At 50.1% G+C, this 15,726-nt stretch overlaps 4 protein-coding genes across 4 annotated transcripts; 3 read left to right on the top strand and 1 right to left on the bottom strand.

Moving 5' to 3' along the window:
* The first annotated feature begins 3,483 nt into the window (after nt 1–3,483).
* BCR38DRAFT_122821 (nucleotide-diphospho-sugar transferase) lies at nt 3,484–5,012 on the top strand. Its single transcript, XM_040853484.1, has 2 exons — nt 3,484–4,730; nt 4,788–5,012. Exons 1-2 carry the CDS (start codon nt 3,665–3,667, stop codon nt 4,832–4,834), a joined length of 1,113 nt encoding a protein of 370 aa, XP_040709694.1. The 5' UTR covers nt 3,484–3,664; the 3' UTR covers nt 4,835–5,012.
* A 2,404-nt stretch (nt 5,013–7,416) lies between these two features.
* BCR38DRAFT_505848 (uncharacterized protein) lies at nt 7,417–8,841 on the top strand (the record flags this gene model as incomplete). The annotated part of the gene is made up of 1 exon (XM_040864929.1): nt 7,417–8,841. One exon carries the CDS (start codon nt 7,417–7,419, stop codon nt 8,839–8,841), a length of 1,425 nt encoding a protein of 474 aa, XP_040709693.1.
* A 378-nt stretch (nt 8,842–9,219) lies between these two features.
* BCR38DRAFT_452017 (uncharacterized protein) lies at nt 9,220–12,465 on the top strand. The gene is made up of 3 exons (XM_040861500.1): nt 9,220–9,529; nt 9,581–9,857; nt 10,042–12,465. The coding sequence occupies exons 2-3, from the start codon at nt 9,672–9,674 to the stop codon at nt 11,980–11,982; spliced, it is 2,127 nt and encodes a 708-aa protein (XP_040709692.1). The 5' UTR covers nt 9,220–9,529; nt 9,581–9,671; the 3' UTR covers nt 11,983–12,465.
* A 1,989-nt stretch (nt 12,466–14,454) lies between these two features.
* On the bottom strand, nt 14,455–15,524 carry BCR38DRAFT_403060 (short-chain dehydrogenase). Its single transcript, XM_040857787.1, has 2 exons — nt 15,400–15,524; nt 14,455–15,343 (listed from the first exon to the last, which is right to left on the bottom strand). The coding sequence occupies exons 1-2, from the start codon at nt 15,473–15,475 to the stop codon at nt 14,544–14,546; spliced, it is 876 nt and encodes a 291-aa protein (XP_040709691.1). The 5' UTR covers nt 15,476–15,524; the 3' UTR covers nt 14,455–14,543.
* Nucleotides 15,525–15,726: the final 202 nt, after the last annotated feature.

Genomic DNA, 15,726 nt, shown 5'->3' with positions numbered 1-15,726 from the left:
AAAGGTTTCATGGTACGGAAGGGAACCGCTTTTTTGAATTTGCTGCACACAAACCCCTTTGAAATTGATTGCTGTCGTGTCGAGACATTGATTCGAGTTGGGTTGTGACAGCATTGCGCTTCGAATTCACTCATAATGTCAGTACACACATGTAAGCATGAAGCCGCGGACGATAAAAAAGATTTAGGACGTCGTTCATGTGGGATTGAGCGCCACGGTTATGCCCTAGGCCGAAGGCGGTGTAGCGGCAATTGCACTAGTGGGGTCAAAACCCTTCCTCATAGATAAAATAGCTACACAGAAGACACAACAGAGCAGATAGATAGATCAATCAACAGAGGATCTACGCAGAGTCATCAATAGAGGATTGAATTCCTCAGTTCACAGATTATTCGGGTTTATGTGTTGTTCCGCCGTTACAATGCAAGTGAACATTGTCAAAGCAGTGGCTGAGTCGTTTGACAAATTTTTTTTGGAATTGATCGCATGTCTAGCCAATCTAATATCTCGTCGCATTTTGAGACTTGAGACGGAAGACGGGATCAAAGATAAATTTGGCATGCGACTTGGGTGCCAAAGCTTGGCAACTGAGCTCCTTGGGACAGGCTGAAACGAAGCTCCGCGCATTGCCGCCTTGTGGACAGAGTTTACTGGAGCTGGAGTTGTCCATGCCAGCGTGCTGGGAATCTGGGATCGTGATCTTCAGGCAACAGAATGCCAGTGCTACGATTGATCTACGTAGATCACATCCAGCGCGGATTGGGAGTCTGTGATGTTGTGGCAGGTACTTCATTAGACGGCGCGCAACTCGTCGTGATGCTCCTCATTTGTCTCAGATTTCTTAGTGGGGAGAGCGGGTACACTGTCGGTTTAGCTTTCGAATTGCGAGTGGTCCGTCGTCATCATCATTATAGAACTCAATAACGGCGAGACTTAATCTCTAGCCCTATCGTAGAAATACTCGAACAGCCTTGGGTAGAGTGAGTACTATGGTGTTATGGGTAAGTTTTCAATTGTGTGTTTGTACCGTGCCCCACCTTGGCACGCGCTAACTCTTGGCATATGCATCCAATACATTTTACTAGTACTTTGTATGCATTCCGTTGGCCGCGATCACCGCTTCGCACCTCTCTGGCATTGATTTCAAAAGCTCCTGTAAGTAGCTCTCAGGTAATTCATCCCAAGCCTCCTTTACCCATATCCGAAGACGATCATAGCTAGGCTTTTCAGTAATACCGTATTTATCTTCAATGTAGTCCTTCATCCAGTTCCAGCACATCTTTATCGGGTTTAGATCAGGGGAATAAGGTGGCCACTGGACTATATTAATGCCCCTATCCGTAAGATCTGTGACTGTATCAATTGCCGAGTGAGCGGGAGCGCCGTCCTGCATTAATGTAAGGTGTGTACCGAGGTCTCGTTGACAGGGTTGTATCCAGCCATCGATAATAGGAATTGTGTGGGATCGATATGTCTCGGCAGTAATAGAACCCCAATCCTTTTCCCAGAAGATTCCCGGTCCTTTTCCAAGGCCTGAGAAACAGCCCCAGAATATCCAGCCTTGTTTATGTTGGTGTCGTTCGATAATACAGGTCGGGTCCCATTCCTCTCCTGGTCGTCGTGTAACGTACTGTTTTCGATGGTGTCCTCCTGTAATCCATGTCTCGTCGGTCCAAAGTACCTGAGCCCATTGCTCTGGTGTCCAGCTGACATGTTCGAGGGCCCAGGCGAAGCGTTTTTGTCGGTTAACTTCTGAGATAGGAGGCTTTCGGCGCGCAGTATGTCTCTTGAATCCGAGCCGGCGGAGGGTAGTTCGTATAACGTAAACTCCGAAGAGGGACTGGAAAAGGATGATTGACAACTGGAGGAATGAGGCTCTACGGCCTTGCTTAGAACTAGTTACATATGTAACGAGCTCTTCTTCTTGCTCACGAGATAAAGTCCGGGGTCTACCAGATCTCTTAGCTACCTGGCTTGAAGAGGCCTTAATAGCTGTCTTGATCTGATTAATAGAAAATGTTGTAATAGTATGAATTCCGGCTTTCGATTTACCACCGTCGAAATAGAGGATTCGAATTCGTTGGCGATCGGCTTCCGTAAGGTGTTTAGTCCCCCATTGTGGTTACTGAAACGCGATAATGAGGACGCGTTATTGACGGCAAGTTGGAATCAGAGGTGGAAGTACCTTTTCGTTGGCATGAGTAGGCTAGGCCAGAATTAGTATAGTGTTGCCTTGGCAGTGGTCCACTGGTACTTGTCAGGGGGGTGAAAACTTTGGCCTGATACCGTAGTAGTGCCCGGATAGAAATGAGCACATCTTGCGAGATGCCATTTTGAATATCGACTTGCGAACCTCGCCTCGAAGAACTCGCTTACTCCGTACAGATGGGTGGGTAGCATTCGTTTCAACAAATGCATACCAATGGCATCAAAGCTTGGCACCGATCTTCCTCGGGGTTCTCGAAAGGGTACCCTGGCATTGCGGGTCGGCTCTGATAGGAAATGCTGTCATCCAAGGGAACAAGTCAGCAATTTCAAACTACAGTCATCTGCAGTCATCAACTCGTAGCCATCTGAATTTGCGCTCATCCGAGCAGCCCTGGATAGATAATTGGCAGTCCTTGGGGCGGGTTTCTGACTTTCAAAAATGGAAATTCCCTCTAGCCAGCATCTTCCTGCGAGGTTAAGCTGGCTATGAACCTAGCACGCAATATCAGACAAAATAACTGTCCAACCTTTGGCAGCAATCCTGTGGGTCAGTATCATTGTATCAGAAACTCACTCTGTAGTGGCACCTGGGTAATTTAGCCTTGATACCGAATTGCTGCTATCAGAATACGTCTCGACATCTCGTGAAGGTGGCTGCGAGGTGAGTAATCCGACGCGTGTTCTCTATAAGTAGACTCGCTGGTTACTGGCCGAGTTTGCGTGGCATCCAAGGATGGTGGATCACGCTGCGGCGAAAGGAATTGATTTTCTGACTCGCTAGGCTCTTCAAAACGCCCCGTAGCGTCGGCTAATTGTCCTGACCATCTCTGCGGAACCGATCACAAGTCGCAAGATTATTGCGCCTCCCACATCAGTCCCACCCTCTCACTCCAATTCAAGTCGAAAAGAAGCCGTGGAATCCTCGGCGAGTCGGCGGGGCGATGCGAATAGACCACATGTAGGGTTCCCACATATGCGCTTGCTGGGGTGTTCGTGGATTGGCAGGTGCGTACCTGGACTGTGCCCGGAAGTATAAAATCGCGCCAAGCCTGGAGTCCAGGGGACCAGCACAGACAGCGGTTGCCATCAATCATTGGAGATTTTCCTGCAAGCTCTTGCGGCAAACCGCTCGCCGAACCTTGGGACGTGTGGTGTGCATCTAGATTCGGCAGAGTCAGCCAGCAGAGATCAAGCTCCCGTCATTGTGGTAACCGACACGCATTTCCTTCTTTTCCCTCCTTGCAGTGCTGCCGTCCTATTGTCGTTTAAGTTTCTGCACCTCCCGCTCTCCACCTCCGATCCCCCTGCGTCAACGTCTACGTCCACAACCTGCTCGATGCTACACCGACCGTAACTCCCCCATCTCGACCCTGAGTGTCCGATCGAAGCACGTTCCCGTCGTCGAATACACGACGCCGATTGCGTGACTCACAGCCAGGGAGGCAACATCGCCAAGATGTTGTCCTTCAAACGGGCTCTCGTTTTTGCCGCCTTCTTCCTGACTGTCTTCCTTCTTCTGCGGCAGTCCCATGGCACCACCTCCGCAGACGAATCCTTGGGGCCGCCAATCCCCAAGAAACCTGCAGACGACGACAAGTCTGGCAAGAACCTTGCATCTTATACTTCTGACGAGTCCTCGTTACTGCGACAAAACCGTGTTCCGGCCCGCGAGAACCTGCAGGACATGCACAAGATGTCACTGTACGACAAGCTAGCATACCAATACCCCTATGACGTCGAAACGAAGTTTCCCGCCTACATCTGGCAGACGTGGAAGTGGACGCCTGCGAACAAGGAATTTGATTTCCGGGAGCAAGAAGCAAGCTGGACCGAACAACACCCCGGTTTCATTCACGAAGTCATCACCGATCAGGTCGCTATCCACTTGATACGACTTCTCTACGCTGCCGTCCCCGAGGTGCTGGAGGCCTACGACGCCCTCCCGGAACCAGTTCTCAAGGCTGACTACTTCCGCTATCTAATCCTGTTGGCACGAGGCGGAATCTACTCGGACATTGACACATTCGCCATCAAAAGCGCATCAGAGTGGATCCCAGACAAAGTGCCCAAGGAGAGCCTAGGTCTGGTGATCGGAATTGAGGCTGATCCCGATCGTCCTGACTGGATGGAATGGTACAGCCGTCGCATTCAATTCTGCCAGTGGACCATTCAATCGAAGCCTGGCCATCCTGTACTCCGCGATATCGTGTCACGCATCACCCACGAGACCCTGAAAAGGAAGCGCGAAGGTCTGTTCGTGTCCAAAGAAAAGAGCGTAGTGGAGTTCACCGGCCCGGCCATTTGGACCGACGTCATTTTCGATTACTTCAACGACAACCGCTATTTCGATATGAGCCATAGTAAGGGCAATATCTCATATCTGAACTTTACGGGGATTGAAAGTCCGAAGAAGGTGGGGGATGTGGTTGTCTTACCCATCACGAGCTTCTCTCCGGGTGTTGGGCAGATGGGCGCAAAGACCGTTGACGATCCAATGGCTTTCGTCAAGCATGATTTCGAAGGTACGTGACTAATTACGCTCTCATTCTGCTTCATGATGACTAACCAACATCTCCCAGGCACATGGAAGCCGGAATCAGAACGGCACATTGGGGAGACGAATTAGCGGTTTGTTATTGCACCATATGAGCATTGGAAAAAGGGGCACACCTCCAGCCCATCTCATTGACCTTCTTGCATTTTTATTTCCCTTTTCTGTTCGGTCTAGACAAGGCGCCAGGCGCAGCTTGCATGCATTGAGTTCCAAAATACACGATGAAACGCATGAGCTGTATATACCCAAAATGCATAGAGTATGGCGTTGGCACCGGAGGGGGGCAGAGTGCCATAATGTGTCCAAGATGACTCTTTTCTAGCCCGTCAGTGGGCGCGGCGCCAGCACGTACGATGCCGGTGCGAGAGAGAGAGAGAGAGAGAGAGGAGGGGTCGCAATAGTGGCAACATTCAGCAACATGTGTTGAATGCGCTCCTTCGGATTTCAACGAGAATCTAATCTACCTCACCAACTGTGCAAATGCGTGCCATGTATGCATGTATGGTCGAACTCCTGGCCACGCATTATCACATTGTGCTGGTGCGCTCTATTATTCCTGTCTATGCACAGGTCTTACTTTCCAAGATACGAGGCCTGGAGCCTTGAGTTCCTGACAGATGAACTCTTGCTACTAAAGTGCTTTTCGTTGATCTTCTTTTGCGGTCCATTGCTCGCATTTTTAGTTTCTCCGCTTTACTGGGCAGTACTGTGCCTCTGCGATTGTTGCGCTATTTATAGGTATGAGGCTGCGCCGCTTGATAACAGTCAAATTTGCATGGCACAGGGGGTCTTGAATAGTTGCTATACACGCATGCCTCGATAGTCTCATTGAGAGGAGCATGTTCTAGAATTCCCTCACTGAGTGACGATAGACGACCTGTTGTATGCTTTTACTGTATGCAACTATTACACGTACAAATGGTTTGCTCTTATAACCTAGACTAGATAGCCTAAGCATGGGGGTTCTATCTCCGTGTATATAACGTGATGCTTTGTTCAGGTTACAAGCAGATGTTCATTTCTAGCTGTAACGAAAGTCATAGTTTAAATTAGAGCTATTAGTAAGTAGATATTTTGAGACTTTCTATACCGCCTTAATAGGGACTGTACTCTCGTATTGGCTAGATATACCGTGTTGCGTTGGCCCAGGCACGCTGCCTGTGTGCTGGTGATACGTGACCCCATGGGGGTTATCCTGTGCTATAGATAATATAGGTAAGATAAGAGCTATAAACGAGCTCTGCGGGCCAGAATAGATGACCTGGCCATCCTTTCCCAATAGAACAATTCACGCCCCATATGCACTCGCATCAGCTGGGTGTAGCGCTGGGACTAACTGGCTATAGATAGCCCTGCCGTAGCTACAGATTCCTAGGACTTAGTATTATCATCATTATCATCACCACTACCAATACATTCTCTATTGCCCACACCAGGTAAGAATTATACAGCTAATAGTATAAATACAATTTTCGGTGAACCGAATAGAGAAACTTCGCTCTACTTAGGGCCATAAATAGAGGGCTTCCCGCTAACCTACTATTAACGTAGATGTGTTTTCCGTAAGAGCACTAATATGATGCAGCTATCTTAAAGCTTCAACATAGCTCTAAGATACTGGTTTCCTCGTGTAACGTAACCGTGCTGTAACATACAAGAACAAGTTAATAGTGTCTCGGTGATACTTCTCCGGTAATTCCCGCTTTGCCTTGGCTCTTAACCGCTTGGTACTCCTGACGTCCAACTGGCCCAATCCGCAAATGTGTATGTCCAAGGGGAAAGTACTGTAAGGTCATATTGTCATTCTCCCCATATAGTATCATTCAAAAGGCAAGATATTGTGTATATGAATACAGATCTCTTTGGTTGCTAGCTTGCTCAGTTTCGACTTGTCGTTCTTTCCAATACTCATCATTCGAAAGGTCATGATGTTGGTTACATTCATGGTTAAAATGCCTGTGGGCTTGGTCTGCTAGGCCCGGCCGATGTTGTGCAATGAAAGTTATTGTTCAAAAGGCATGGTCTTACATAAACGAATACAGGCTCCCTGTGCTTGGCTTTCCCGGTCTCGATTTAGATATGGTTATTTGCACTTGGAGCCGTCTGCTGTTGTTCGAGGTGAACGGCCGTACCAAAGGTATGGCGTCCAGTATATGAGTCTAGGCTCTCTACCATTACTCTTGGTTTGTCCAGTCTGGATATATATATATTTCTCGGTCTTTTCATTGTTCCGTTCTTTCTATTCTGGGCCGTGTGGAGGTATTCAGAGTGAGTTTATTGTCGTACTTTCAGAACAAGGCAGACGCGTCATGGCATTTCCTTTGTCAAATTCGGCTCACGCGTCAGAGGTGGAAAATGCGGTGCTTTCTTCACTGAAAAAAGCTTTGTTCCATTGACGACGGCAGGCACGAGATACATGGTTGCATACTACACTTTCGTTACCTTTCCTATCGCTAATTCATAAACTAAAAGATCCCCTTCAACTTCTCCATCAACCATCGGGAACCGACGCGACTCTCTTTTTTCTTGGTCATCCGTTATATACTATACCGTCATCATCTTCGACAACGATTTGCAGATTCCATCACCTCCTCCCTTGTTGCCGTTTGGCAAGTTTAGCACAGTTCCCAACATTGGCAAGGATCAACGCGGCCATGACTTCAAAATTGACCTTATCCTCAGATCCTCTTGCCGATTTTGGCAATAACGCGTCTCACAGTAAGAATCAGGGCCAAGGCCAGCAGTCGCGTGAGCTGGTCTTCATCGAGAACCTCCGTGACCTAACACCCATTGACGAGCCCTTGTTTGCCTTTGAGCGCAAGGCTCAGAGAAGCCCAAAGCAGTACTTAAAGCCCACTGAGCGACCATTGAGCAAGAAGGTTGCCGACTGGCAGAAAGAATTCTTCGGTCTCACTGAGGCCAAGTTCGAAGCTTCGCCCGATGGAACCAAGCCAGAGATCGAACCAGTCCGGCCTGGAGCGCCAGTCCTGGTTGCTCTTTTCTACCCAGCCAAAGAGACGAGAAGACCCGTGCAAGTCTACCTCGGCCGAATCAAGAACCTCGCCAAGATGGGCGAACAAACCATGATCTATGTTCCTCCTGAGCTCTCCCAGACCGTCAAGGAGATGCGATCGGACAAGCATTGGGTCGTCATTGACGAGTACAAGACAGTTTGGGATTTCCCAAACAATGCCTATCAGCTTGACAACTTCAATCACAAGCAACGTCAGATCTTCGCCCAGTTTGATGGCTATGACGTGAATACGGGGAAAGAGAATCAGTGGAAACCCAACCCGCAGTACAATCGGGCTCACCTGTCCGCTGCTTTCAATGCAAAGACCTTTATCTCCTACGACGCGGTCATGAGAAACCCCTTTGGCACAGACCGATGGATGTACGTCGATGCCGGCTATTGGGATGAGGGTGGTCCTGTTGATGCTCAAGGCATCGTCTGGGGCGACGTGATAAAAGAGACTCTCGACGATGACAAGTTCGATCGCTCTATAAGCATGTCCCGTGACACTGGTATTGTCATGGGAGAATACATGCAGAGCCTCGAGCATGGAGGAATCAAGGACATTAACCATGCGTGCTGGAAGGATCCGAAGAAAGCCTGGATGTGTCACCATTTCATTGGCCATTGTCATGTCGGCAACTCGCTCGGAATGCTAAACTACAGCGTCCGCTATATGCAGACTGTTGACGATCTCGATGCCAACGACCACTACTCCGCCCGTGAAGAGTTTGTCACGCCCTGGGTTGCCATCCGATACCCTAACAGCGTCTTTTCGATTCCCTGGGTCCGCACCCCCGGTCTGCGCATCAAGTGGGAGTACCCCATGAAGTTGGCTTACACGACTTATGGAGGCAAAGAGACGGTTCCGCCCATTGTAGATCCCATCGAGACGCTTATGTGCAACAATTACCAACCCCGTCGACCGAACATCCCCGGAGGAGGTCTCTATAAAGAGACATGGCGTCAGCGCGCACAGATAACCTACAAGAAGAGAGTTTTTGCCTCGGGCTTTCGACATTCCATTAAAAGAGGAATGGCGTTCCTGGGTATGGCTCCTTTATAGATTGGAAGAACGGTCCAGATGATACCACGGCAGTTACAGCTAAATGTATATTTGCCGTTTCTTTATGACACGGATGCTTGTGCCTCCGCATGAGGATAAGATGGACGTGAGGTTTCACCGATAAGGACGGAATGCTTTGGCTCAGGATGACCCAAAATTCTCGCCGATGCGTCTCTCTGACACGCACGCTAGAACTCAGGATGGATGATCACGAGGATCTTTTGCACATATAGCAGGATGGCTGTCACATTTGCACATGTGCGCACATAATGACGCGCTCGCACCCCAAAAATGGCATTAATTACTAGAGACAATGTCACTTCCACTGCCAAAGGCGGTTAGCCATTAGGAATCAATTAATAATGGGTTTACACACAAGCTCGTCCTGCGGAACGCTTGCGTGCTGTCACATTTGTTCCCTGGCTTTTTCAATTCAAGTGGAAGTACACCTAGAACCGCGGCCAGTTGGATGTCAGCAAAACAATATGTTGCACAGGCCTGCGTTAAGTAGGCCTCAAAGTTGACCCCAAATGCGACTCGGCCTTTCAGCGCGCTACCCCGCATAATACCTAAAAGTGGATTAGCGGCTGACCATAAGTACGACGCGTAGACTTCCATCTTCAAATCAGTTGCGTTGAATACCTAAGTGCTGAAGTTGTCGTATAGCCTCTACTTGGGGCTGATATTGGTGAGTGCTCCACATCGAATGGAGAAGGAAGCTTTACTGACGTGTATCTAGCCTCCTGTCAACTACACTGAGCGTGGTGGATCTACCCTCAGATTGGTTAGCGGGCTACTTTCCCCCATGGGCAGTCTTGGATGTTGAGGCAATGATCGTAGCCAAGATGGCTTCGCTACAAATGGTACGCAGTAATTGTGGCGGGCGCCGTGTTTCGGGCGTGGCACGATGCTTTCAATCACGCTTGGAGGCACGCAAGTTGGCAACCCAGGGCAGTAGTCTACAGACGAGAGGGGCTGCAACATCCAACTTAAGCTATGTAGACGGGCCGACTGAGGTGAGTTTGGACCTCTCCTTGTTTACAGACGGTCCTGTCGCTGAGTGGACTTTCTGCGATATGGGGATCAGGTTGCTCATTCAAGTCTGATCATGATGTCGTGAAAGGTTGCCTCGAGAGATCACTCCGGCTACCCGCGTTCCGAGGACATTGCCGGAGAGATCGAGATACTCACTATTCTTAGCCACCACTTTTACAGCAAACTGTGCCGGAACATTTCGCTTCCATTGTCTCGCGGTATGGCGACAAGCTAGCAGTTATGGCACGCTCGCCAACAGATGCCGATCTGCTCTCGCCGACCAAGGCAAAGAAGTTTGCTATCCCAGAAACTACAACATTGACGTACTACGACTTGGACTCTCTATCGAACACATTAGCTCACTCGCTGCGATCTCTCGGAGTCAAGAAAGGGGACAGAGTGGCCGTTAGTTTAGGTAATATCACGGAAAATATGGCCCTGGCATATGCCATGTTCAAGCTCGGCGCCATCTTGGTGCCTCTCAACCCAGGCTTCACTTCAACCCAGATAGGCGCCGCCCTTTCTCACTTAGGCGTTGAGGTGCTGATCATCGGCGCTGTAACGGATTTGCCGTACAAGCCCTGTGAAGGCCGCAGTAACCTGTCGCTGCTGCAGGGTATTCTCCCAAACATGACTCGCAAAATAGAATCACCCGACGTGCCGTCGTTGAAAAAGGTAGTTATCCTGGACAACACGCCCTCGCATCCAAAAGCTGAGTTCCCAGTCGGCGACTTCCGGGCTCTGACGCCCTTTACAGAGCTTCTTTCTGGCCCAGCCAGCAACGTCACCCCTGACTCCTCTCTGAACCCAGATGAGACGATCAATATACAGTTCACCTCGGGCACCACATCAGTCCCAAAAGCGGCGATGCTCTCACACACGTCGATACTCAATAACGGTGCTCTGATCGCCAGCCGTATGGGCCTCACACCTGATGACCGTATAGTTGTCCCACCGCCACTGTTCCACTGCTTCGGCAGCGTGCTCGGCTCCATGGCAACCGCCACCACGGGTGCCGCCATTCTCTTTCCATCGCCAGCATTCCATCCAGCAGCGAGTCTACGCATGGCTGCCGAGCAGAACGCCACAGGGCTCTACGGTGTACCTACGATGTTCATCGCCGAGCTGGAACTGTTACAAAAACCGGCGCTTACCAACAAACTTCCGAAAGACGCATTCAGCCAGCTACGCAAAGGCATTGCTGCGGGTAGTTCGGTACCTGAGAATCTCATGCTTCGGATTTACGATAAGCTAGGGTTGCAGGATCTGGTCATTTGCTACGGCATGACGGAAACGAGCCCTGTGAGCGTCATGACCAGCCCCCAAGATCCCTTCAAGAAACGTACGGTCTGCGTGGGAAAAGCCATGCCGCACACGGCCATTAAGATCGTAGACCCGTATGACCGCAACCGCATCGTACCCATTGGAGAAAGGGGCGAACTAGCAGCGAGCGGGTATCTGGTCATGAAGGGTTATTACAATGACGAAGCTCGCACATCCGATGACCGGGTAGTGGACGCAGAAGGCCATGTATGGATGTACTCAGGCGACGAAGCTAGGATGGACGCAGAAGGTTATATCACAATCACGGGCCGCATCAAGGATCTCATCATCCGCGGTGGTGAGAACATCCACCCCGCCGAAATCGAAAACATATTGTTCCAGTGCCCCGGCATCCAAGAGGTCAGCGTCGTCGGTGTCCCGGACGAGACATACGGCGAGGTTGTCAGCGCCTTCGTCATCCTAGAGCCTCAATGGAAACTGGCCAGCATGGCGGCTCGTGAGCCGGAGGACAATGCAACTTTTAAGCGGAAGCGAAAAGTCAGGGACAACAGCAACAACAACAAAAATATCCTGAGCCGGAAATTCATTCGGGACTGGGTTAGGGATAGGTTGAGTAAACACCTGGTCCCGAGGTATGTTTGGCAGGTGGATGAATTCCCTAAGACGCTTAGTGGGAAGATCCAGAAGTTTAAGTTGAGGGAGATGGCGGTGGAGAGGCTAAAGCAGGAGAAGATAGTAGAGGAGTTGGAGATCGAAGCGGTGGAGGATGAGAGGAGGAGGTTAGAGGCGATTGAGGATGGGTCGGGTTCGTCGATGTGGTGAGGCGAGATGTGGGCAGACAAGGGGCGATGAGACGCTAGCGCGACTGCATCAGGGTTCGTGGTGTACGAATTGGTGTCTGCTTATGCCGGATAAGTTGGAGGGCTCGTCGAGAGTCGCGATGACCATTAAGATGACATATGCATTTGGGAAAATAGGATAATGTCAAACTGTCGCTGAAGAAGGCAGTCTAGTTTGACATAGTAAGGGTTGCGAGCGTAGCGTCTCAGGTCCTGATGATGCTGATGGATCTGCCACAACAGAGTTTTACATTTTTACCCATACCCCCTACGGGACGATGGGCACCTTTCCTACATCAGAGAGCCTAGTTCAGTTTGCTTATTTCAAGAAAAAGGACACGGTGGAGGATTCACTGGAACATCTGTACTTAACGACCTGACCGAAGCCGCGCCTTCAACAGGCACGGGGTACAATCGGCCCTCGTGGAATGCAGCAAAGCTAGTGCTGCCACCCTGATTCATGTGCTTTCCTCGCTTGTTATTGTCTCTGTTAATTTCCAATATTCGACTGGTAACATTGAGAACGCTCTAACCCTATATTCCCGACAATTGTGACAGCTAACCGCGACCCCGATGTCTCAGGAATCATGACGATACTGGTCGAAGTACAGCAACGAGACATCTATGATTGATCGTAACCCAGATCAGAACCGCTCAAGTCTCGTCTCGATAAATCTACACTGAACCCAGCGAATATGCAACCCTGCATCGAGCGTCCACTCCATTCACGTCAATCTGTGCATCCGAATTTATTACGTATGCGCATGATTACGAGAGTACCCACCCGTCTCGATCCTGATGAGGGACATCGCTCGTGAGAACTTGCGTGTCTGCCTTTCTAGCACGACTCGTCCATTCAATCGCTACGATATGGTGAGGGAACATGGGAGTACAGCGTAGTCAAGTCAGCTTGTCCACACTACGGTAATAGAGGAACTTGCATACTGGACAACTGGGTTGAGCTACCTACAGCACAATATCCAGTGTATCGAGTATTCCAACCTGAGTTGTATAGCATTAGTGTCTCCTTTCCCACTACAGAATGCCCTTGTAAACCCGCGACCTTACTTGAGTCACTCAGGTCTTTATACACAAGGGGCAACTAGTGCTTGCTCTAAAGTTCTACACGCCTCTGCGTCAGTCTCTTAGCGAGTCCAGGTGACATCACGGGGGGCGCAAAGTCCAATTTCGTCACCGTTAAAAGTCAGTCATGTGGTGGATAGATAGCTGTAAATGGCAAACAAATAAACGATAGGCGGATATATGGTAATAAATGGCTCCCAGATCGGCGGTTCAGGGCCCTTCCACGTCGGTGCCCAAGGCGGGTTGGTTATAACATCTTGCCTAGAAAACGGTTACAGTTCACCGTCTTCATAGGACGCCATGCGGTTTCCCATCATCCCCAGGACCACGACCAGTTTAAACTGCAAGGCCGAGAAAGATCGCCAGCGACTTTGCAGAGGCAGAGTAGAAACAGATGCCCAACTCGGACACCAACTGCGACAGAGAGATGGCGACGGGGATCGGAGAAGAATGGAACTATGGCAGGATAGAAGTGGCTATGGCAAGAATTTTTTTGAAGAGAATTGAAGAATTTGTTTTCTGGGAGTCCGAAGGCGTGGAGAAGGGGCATGTATTTACATGTTTGACAGTGGGGATGTCGAACGGACGGTTGAGTCAGACCGACCCATGTAGAGTGTAAATACTGGATTCGTTGGCGGTGGGCGCGGTGGCTAACTCTACGTGATACTCCAGTTGATTGAGAGCAAAGTTACCGGCTGAGGTGTAATATTTAATGAATCACATCTCATGAATCGATCTAGATCTGATGGCTTGGTTCAGCGGGAAGAGTGAAATGTTACAAGACACTGCTAAACACGTTACCCGGTTGGATTCCGAGGTAGGGTAATGAACTCGGCGCATCATGCAGAATATGACGGTCGTGGCCCGGGCGGCAGCTTTCTCCTGATGACACTTTTGTGCCAAGCACGTGTTCAACTGTATTGGACGGTGCCAGATTAGTCAAATTGCTGGACTACCTGATTCGGGGATGAGTCCTCTCCAATCTTGCGTACTATACAGCAAAAGCTGCGGTGTCCGTCAATGTACTAATAAGAGGAAGTCGGTGAATAGGGACCAATTAAAGGGTCCAGCGGCATTTTAATCTAGGTACTTCATTATGTCTTCTAGCCCCAACGGTACGAATGCTACCCATGTTGTTTGCATAATAAGCCAATACATTGAATTCGCTGGCGTTGCTTGTGTTCTGGCTGTATGTTTTGACCACAGGCGAGTTATCTTGTTGCAAAACACCCAATAGTGTTTGCGGAGGGGATAACACGTTTGGTGATTCGCTCATGGCGGATCAATATGCCGTAAACCTCGCAATGCCACGGCAGAGAATCAAATACGAACGCGGTATGAATGCTTCATCTTTTGGTGAGTCCCATAGACGCTTCACGTCGGGGATTAGGGTTGAGGGGGCAATTACGCTCCACAGATCAGTACCCCTACATCTATTCGATCTCAAACTCATCCATCCTTCTAGCTACTCATCCACTGGCCGCCATTGGCACTAACCAACGATCCTGTCATCCAGCTCGACTCAGGACTGCAAATCATGCCCACAATTCCAGCAATCTCCTCCGGGTACGCCACCCTCCCACCATACTTCTCCCCGAACTTCTTCATCTCATCCGAATCCCACTCGCGCACACCCGAAAGCGGCGTGAGCGGGTAAAACAGGGCAATAGCCTGCTTCACCTCGTCGCTAGCATGCTGAAGCATGTCCGTCATGGTGGACCCGGGATTGATGCTATTAACAGTACAATTCTCGGCCAGCTCACGTGCCCAGGTGCGCGTCATGGCCTCAATGGCGCCCTTGGTGCCCCCGTACAGCGTCAGGTACTGCAGGCCGACTTGGCTGCCCACACTGCTGACGTTTACAATGCGACCGGAGCGGTCGGTGGGTAAGAACGGCTTGCAGGCTTGGGTTAGCAGGATGGGACCCAGCACATTGGTCGTGTAGACTTTGTAGAAGTCCTCTGGGGTCACGGCCTCGATCGGGGCGGTGTGGAAGAGGGCGGCACTGTGCACGAGGATGTCGACCTGGAGTTTGCCGGTCTTGGGGTTGGGAGGCAGGGAGGATTGGCTAGTTGAAATGATGAGGTCGCAGCCTTCTTTGGTGGTCACATCGGCGCGGCAGGGGACAGCTTTGACGCCGTGGGCGGCGGAGAGCTCCTCGGCTAGGTCCTTGGCTGCCTTGTCTGACGCTTCTGTCAAGTAGATGATGCAGATGTTGGCACCCTTGGCCGCCAGGTTCCGCGCGATGGCGGCACCAATGCCTAGGTTTCGAGTCAGTCCATGACATAAATAGGGATTGTGGATGCGTATGCCGTACTTCTGGCGGAACCGGTGATTAGAGCCGTCTTGCCCTTATGCACACGTTGAGCGGAAGGATTCGTGTTGGAACTCATGGTGTCGGATTGTATGGTGGTATCGATCGGAAAGGGTTGATGGGATGATCATGGATGATGAAAAGAGGATGCGGGAGGGGTCGAAATTGATTAATCAAAAACTGTAACAAAAGGTCTAGATGAATCCACATGTCGGAAGCGTCAGAGACTCAGCTCAGGTGGTTCTTCTTCGACCCGCCCCGTTAAGCCCAGCAAACCCAAAGTATCACGATGGTGGCAATAACTCCATAACACTAGCATTTCCGCGTGTA

Source organism: Pseudomassariella vexata, assembly GCF_002105095.1.
Source record: "Pseudomassariella vexata strain CBS 129021 chromosome Unknown BCR38scaffold_26, whole genome shotgun sequence".
Lineage (NCBI taxonomy): Eukaryota > Fungi > Ascomycota > Sordariomycetes > Amphisphaeriales > Pseudomassariaceae > Pseudomassariella > Pseudomassariella vexata.
Note: the sequence above shows the minus strand (reverse complement) of the source record. Positions and strands in the feature narration are given on the sequence as shown.